Genomic DNA, 7500 nt, shown 5'->3' with positions numbered 1-7500 from the left:
ATGCCCAGTAGAAAACGGTTTCTTCGTCCTTTAAAAATGGCCTGGAATTTGACCCGCCAGACGTCACCAGTTCAACAAAGCATCGCACCGTGCTTTCAAATTCATCTTAAAAACCGGGCGGTCTCTGAATGCTACATATTTGCTGAAAAATGTGAGTAAATCAGATCAGATTCAAAATACTTTGAATTAGTAGCACAGCATTTACTTATATGACACGATCAAAACAACCTTCCCTAGTCATGGTGCAAAAAAAAGAAGAAGCAAGGAATCAAACAGACAGGATTCAATTTAGCTCATGTGGAGAGCGTGTCGACCTGTACCCTCGTACAGTGTCGTCCCATGCTCTGAGGAGGGAGCTCCACTCCTCCTCATTTATTTGGGCATTTCCTGATTACATGGCTGCAGCTGTTTCTAAAGGGAAGGGGGTCATAAACCGCTGCCGCACTCTGTCATAAACAGTTCAAAGAAAAGGTGCCTGGAGCGGTGTCAGGTCTGCTCCCTCTCTGCTTTGTAGATCTCTGGTCATGACAAGGTCTTCCTGTGGCTGTCCAATAGATCAAAGAAACCGACACCTCCATGTCGCATCCCGTCGTTTCAAGCCTTTTGCGTGATAAGATCAAAGACAGCTTTTGTCTTCTCGCAGGGCAGCCTGAACTCATGGGAAAACAAGTTGTGTGATAACTTATATACAATTATTCTGACAAATGCCCAGTAGAAAACGGTTTCTCCGTCCTTTAAAAATGGCCTGGAATTTGACCCGCCAGACGTCACCAGTTCAACAAAGCATCGCACCGTGCTTTCAAATTCATCTTAAAAACTGGGCGGTCTCTGAATGCTACATATTTGCTGAAAAATGTGAGTAAATCAGATCAGATTCAAAATACTTTGAATTAGTAGCACAGCATTTACTTATATGACACGATCAAAACAACCTTCCCTAGTCATGGTGCAAAAAAAAAAAAGAAGCAAGGAATCAAACAGACAGGATTCAATTTAGCTCATGAGGAGAGCGTGTCGACCTGTACCCTCGTACAGTGTCGTCCCATGCTCTGAGGAGGGAGCTCCACTCCTCCTCATTTATTTGGGCATTTCCTGATTACATGGCTGCAGCTGTTTCTAAAGGGAAGGGGGTCATAAACCGCTGCCGCACTCTGTCATAAACAGTTCAAAGAAAAGGTGCCTGGAGCGGTGTCAGGTCTGCTCCCTCTCTGCTTTGTAGATCTCAGGTCATGACAAGGTCTTCCTGTAGCTGTCCAATAGAGCAAAGAAACCGACACCTCCATGTCGCATCCCGTCGTTTCAAGCCTTTTGCGTGATAAGATCAAAGACAGCTTTTGTCTTCTCGCAGGGCAGCCTGAACTCATGGGAAAACAAGTTGTGTGATAACTTATATACAATTATTCTGACAAATGCCCAGTAGAAAACGGTTTCTCCGTCCTTTAAAAATGGCCTGGAATTTGACCCGCCAGACGTCACCAATTCAACAAAGCATCACACCGTGCTTTCAAATTCATCTTAAAAACCGGGCGGTCTCTGAATGCTACATATTTGCTGAAAAATGTGAGTAAATCAGATCAGATTCAAAATACTTTGAATTAGTAGCACAGCATTTACTTATATGACACGATCAAAACAACCTTCCCTAGTCATGGTGCAAAAAAAAAAGAAGCAAGGAATCAAACAGACAGGATTCAATTTAGCTCATGAGGAGAGCGTGTCGACCTGTACCCTCGTACAGTGTCGTCCCATGCTCTGAGGAGGGAGCTCCACTCCTCATTTATTTGGGCATTTCCTGATTACATGGCTGCAGCTGTTTCTAAAGGGAAGGGGGTCATAAACCGCTGCCGCACTCTGTCATAAACAGTTCAAAGAAAAGGTGCCTGGAGCGGTGTCAGGTCTGCTCCCTCTCTGCTTTGTAGATCTCTGGTCATGACAAGGTCTTCCTGTGGCTGTCCAATAGATCAAAGAAACCGACACCTCCACGTCGCACACAGTGGAGTTTCAAGCCTTTTGCGTGATAAGATCAAAAACAGCTTTTGTCTTCTCGCAGGGCAGCCTGAACTCATGGGAAAACAAGTTGTGTGATAACTTATATACAATTATTCTGACAAATGCCCAGTAGAAAACGGTTTCTCCGTCCTTTAAAAATGGCCTGGAATTTGACCCGCCAGACGTCACCAGTTCAACAAAGCATCGCACCGTGCTTTCAAATTCATCTTAAAAACCGGGCGGTCTCTGAATGCTACATATTTGCTGAAAAATGTGAGTAAATCAGATCAGATTCAAAATACTTTGAATTAGTAGCACAGCATTTACTTATATGACACGATCCAAACAACCTTCCCTAGTCATGGTGCAAAAAAAAAAAAAAGAAGCAACTAACAAAGGTCAACAAACATAACAAGCTGTTCACTGAACGTTGTGGATATTATGAAAACCGTTCAAACACCTTAAAAAAATGGTAAATGACACCCATTTAAATCCATTACCGTGCATGATGGGAAAAATACAAAACACTCTCCACACTTCCATGTTCGGTGCATTTTAGCTGCTTGAAATGTTTCTGATTGATTACAAAATGTTAAGAAGGTTGTCACGGAAGTAAACAAGGTTCTATGCCACATCAATATGGAATGCACTCCCAACAGGTGTAAAAGAAAGTGCATCTCTATCCTCCTTCAAAACCGCACTAAAACAACACTTCCAGGCAACTTCAACCCTAAACTAACACCCTCCCCCCACCACATCCCACCTCCCCGGATTGTAAATAATCAAATGTAAATAATCAAATGTATATACTTATTCTTATGCTTTCTGATCTCTCTCTCTCTCTCTATGTCCACTACTTGCTGTACATATCCTACCAAGTCAGACCCCCCCCCCCACACACACACACACCCCACACCCCGGATTGTAAATAATTCAATGTATATACCCTGATGATTATCTTGTGTGATGACTGTATTATGATGATAGTATATATCTGTATCATGAATCAATTTAAGTGGACCCCGACTTAAACAAGTGTAAAAACTTATTGGGGTGTTACCATTTAGTGGTCAATTGTACGGAATATGTACTTAAAGTTAAAGTTAAAGTACCAATGATTGTCACACACACACTAGGTGTGGCGAAATTATTCTCTGCATTTGACCCATCACCCTTGATCTCCCCCTGGGAGGTGAGGGGAGCAGTGGGCAGTAGCAGTGGCTGCGCCCGGGAATCATTTTTGGTGATTTAACCCCCAATTCCAACCCTTGATGCTGAGTGCCAAGCAGGGAGGCAATGGGTTCCATTTTTATAGTCTTTGGTATGACTCGGCCGGGGTTTGAACTCACAACCTACCGATCTCAGGGCGGACACTCTAACCACTAGGCCACTTCACTGTGCAACCTAATAATAAACGTCTCAATCAATCAATCAATCAATCAATCAAAAAGGAGTCAAACTTTCACATACTCTTAATATCCAATTATATTGATTATATATCCATCATATTAATTATATATCCATTATATTGATTATATATCCATCATATTAATTATATATCCATTATATTATGTATCCATTATATTAATTATATATCCCTTATATTTATTATATATCATTATATTAATTATATATCCCTTATATTTATTATATATCATATTAATTATATATCCATTATATTGATTATATATAGGTGGTTCGGGCATCTGGTCAGGATGCCACCCGATCGCCTCCCTAGGGAGGTGTTTATGGCACGTCCGACCGGTAGGAGGCCACGGGGAAGACCCAGGACACGCTGGGAAGACTATGTCTCCCGGCTGGCCTGGGAACGCCTCGGGATCCCCCGGGAAGAGCTGGACGAAGTGGCTGGGGAGTCTGGGCTTCCCTGCTTAGGCTGCTGCCCCCGCAACCCGACCTCGGATAAGCGGAAGCAGATGGATGGATGGATGGATGATTATATATATCCATTATATTAATATATATTCATCATATTGATTATATATCCATCATATTAATTATATATCCATTATATTGATTATATATCCATCATATTAATTATATATCCATTATATATCCATTATATTGATTATATACATCATATTAATTATATATCCATCATAATGATTATATATCCATTATATTAATATATATCCATCATATTGATTATATATCCATCATATTAATTATATATCCATTATATTGATTATATATCCATTATATGAATTATATATCCATCATATTGATTATATAGCCATCATATTAATTATATATCCATTATATTGATTATATATATATCCATCATATTAATTATATATCCATCATATTGATTACATAGCCATCATATTAATTATATATCCATAATATATTGATTACATATATATCCATCATATTAATTATATATCCATTATATTGATTATATATCCATCATATTAATTATATATCCATCATATTGATTATATAGCCATCATATTAATTATATATCCATAATATATTGATTACATATATATCCATCATATTAATTATATATCCATTATATTGATTATATAGCCATCATATTAATTATATAGCCATCATATTAATTATATATCCATAATATATTGTTTACATATATATCCATCATATTAATTATATATCCATTATATTATGTATCCATTATATTGATTATATAGCCATCATATTAATTATATAGCCATCATATTAATTATATATCCATAATATATTGTTTACATATATATCCATCATATTAATTATATATCCATTATATTATGTATCCATTATATTAATTATATATCCCTTATATTTATTATATATCATTATATTAATTATATATCCATTATATTGATTATATATCTCCATTATATTACCATTATATTGATTATAAATCCAGTATATTAATTATATATCCATTATATTGATTATATATCCATTATATTAATTATATATGCAATATATTGATTATATATCCATCATATTAATTATATATCCATTTTGATTATATATACATCCATCATATTAATTATATATCCATTATATTGATTATAAATCCAGTATATTAATTATATATCCATTATATTGATTATATATCCCTCATATTAATTATATATCCACTGTTAATTTTATATCAATTATATTGATTATATATCCATCATATTGATTATATATCCATTATATTGATTATGCATATCCATCATATATTAATTATACATCCATTATATTGATTATATATCCAGTATATTAATTATATATCTTTATGATTATATATTAATTATATATCTTTATGATTATATATCCATTATATTAATTATATGTCCAATATATTGATTATATATACATCATCATATTAATTATATATCCATTATATTGATTACACATCCATTATATTAATTATATATCCATCATATTAATTATATATCCATTATATTAATTATATATCCATCATATTAATTATATATCCATTATATTGATTATATATCCATTATATTATATATCCATTATAATGATTATATATATATATCTATCATATTAATTATATATCCATTATATTGATTATATCCATTATATTGATTATACATCCATTATATTGATTATATACCCATCATATTATACATCCATTATATTAATTATATATCTATCATATTATACATCCACTATATTGATTATATATCCATTATATTAATTATATATCCATTATATTTATTATATATCCATTATATTAATTATATATCCATTATATGGAATATATATCCATCATATTAATTATATATCCAGATTATATATCTATTATATTAATTATATATCCAATATATTGATTATACATCCATTATATTGATTATACATCCATCATATTGATTATATATCCATTATATTGATTATATATCCATTATAATAATTATATGTGGCAATCGGCGTCAGTTGCTACACAGAGTGGCGCTTTCCTTCATTTTCAGCAGACTGCATTGTTGGTATAGTGGAAATGTGTTATATTATAGCTGTAAATATCATTGTGCTACGAATGAGTTGATCCATGATGTCCTTTCCTGGTGTGACGTCAACGTGTCCTCCGTCAGGTCCGCCACTGGTGAACGTGACCAGCGCCAGCGTGTCGTCCACGCTGACCATGGAAGCGCCCGTCGGGGCCCCCGGCCGCAGCCCCGCCCCCACACCGGCCGCCTCGGACGCCAGCAAGGTGGTGAGCAGAGGCCTCGGACTCAGCAAGGCCTTCGTGGGCCAGAAGAGCAGCTTCTCCGTGGACTGCAGCAAGGCCGGTAAGCCAGACTCCGCCCCCTCGGCCGCCGTCGTCGCTTCCGCGCGGGGTTTGAAACCTCTCCCCCCCCCCCCCCCCCCCCCCCCACAGGCAAGAACATGCTGGTGGTGGGCGTCCACGGCCCTGAGGTTCCCTGCGAGGAGGTTCTGATCAAGCACCTGGGAGACCTGCAGTACAACGTGGGCTACGTGCTGCGGGAGCGTGGAGACTACGTCCTGGTGGTCAAGTGGGGCGAGGACCACATCCCCGGATCGCCCTTCCACGTCACCGTCCCATGATGCTCAGCTCTTTGCTGCGCACACTAAATTATTCCCTTTTTTTTTTTTGCAATGTAAAACTTTTAGATTTCTCCTCAATATGGAACAAATGGGTCTTTTTTTTTTTTTCTTCCTTTTTTTTGTTTTGTTTTTTAATCTCACCCATATTGGTAAAAGTAGATAAATATTGCTGCAAGAAGTAGCATCTCAAAATGTTTCCAAAACTTCTAAACTGGAATTCAGAGTGTTTACGAGCCAAACTGCAGGAAGCGTGTGTGTGCACAGTAGGTCTGGGTTCCTTTTTTTTTAGCCTCATCCCTTACTTCATACTGATAAGTGAGAAAGCGATGATACAGTATTGTCTGCTCAGTGGTCGTTTCGAGCAGCCAGTCCTGGAGTTTCTCATGCTAACGCAGGATTCTCACAGGAATGAGGCAAAAACACAACCTGACCTCCTTTATGTGGACGTGAGAACAAGCGAGTGCCTCATGTGTCCCCACTCCAGCAGGTATACACTTTGGTATCGATCCGATACATGTAAAGTACAGATACCAATACTTTTTTCTTTTTTTTTTAATTGCTTAAAACTCGACTGACTTTGTGATTATGTCCTAATTTGCTCATCTAATCACAGTAAAACAGGACAAAAATAGGAAAATCCATTTTTGATGAACATTTATGGACAATGTAACAATATCCACAAGATAATTACAGTTATCTTGTGGATATTGTCACTCAAATACTTTAGTTTTCTGTCCTCAAGGACTTACTGAGTTTGGAAAACAACTTAAAAAACATAGCAATACTAACATTTTTTTTTAGACGAATAGAACCATAAAAATGTCGATTTTGGTCCCACAAGGATCGGTCTAATATTGATATTTGAATCAATTCGCCTACCCCTACTCAAACCTTCCAGCAGGGGGCAGTACACTACCCAAGAAGTGACGTTTGCGGCACTTGCTCGTTCTCTCCTCCTCCAAATAACCA

General features: G+C 36.8%; 1 protein-coding gene across 2 annotated transcripts in view; it reads left to right on the top strand.

Annotated features, from left to right (window-relative positions):
- The window catches only part of flnba (filamin B a), a 181127-nt gene that overhangs the window by 173309 nt on the left and 318 nt on the right, over positions 1-7500 (top strand). For both annotated transcript variants that reach the window (XM_061940924.2, XM_061940917.2), the window contains exons 48-49: positions 6057-6254; positions 6344-7500. The exon at positions 6344-7500 is cut by the window's right edge and continues 318 nt beyond it. In XM_061940924.2, the coding sequence (XP_061796908.2) occupies positions 6057-6254; positions 6344-6531 (386 nt within the window). In that variant the 3' untranslated portion in view covers positions 6532-7500. The remainder of the gene's footprint in view (positions 1-6056; positions 6255-6343) is intronic.

The sequence above is a fragment of the Nerophis lumbriciformis genome, linkage group LG03 (assembly GCF_033978685.3).
Source record: "Nerophis lumbriciformis linkage group LG03, RoL_Nlum_v2.1, whole genome shotgun sequence".
NCBI classification, from domain to species: domain Eukaryota; kingdom Metazoa; phylum Chordata; class Actinopteri; order Syngnathiformes; family Syngnathidae; genus Nerophis; species Nerophis lumbriciformis.
Note: the sequence above shows the minus strand (reverse complement) of the source record. Positions and strands in the feature narration are given on the sequence as shown.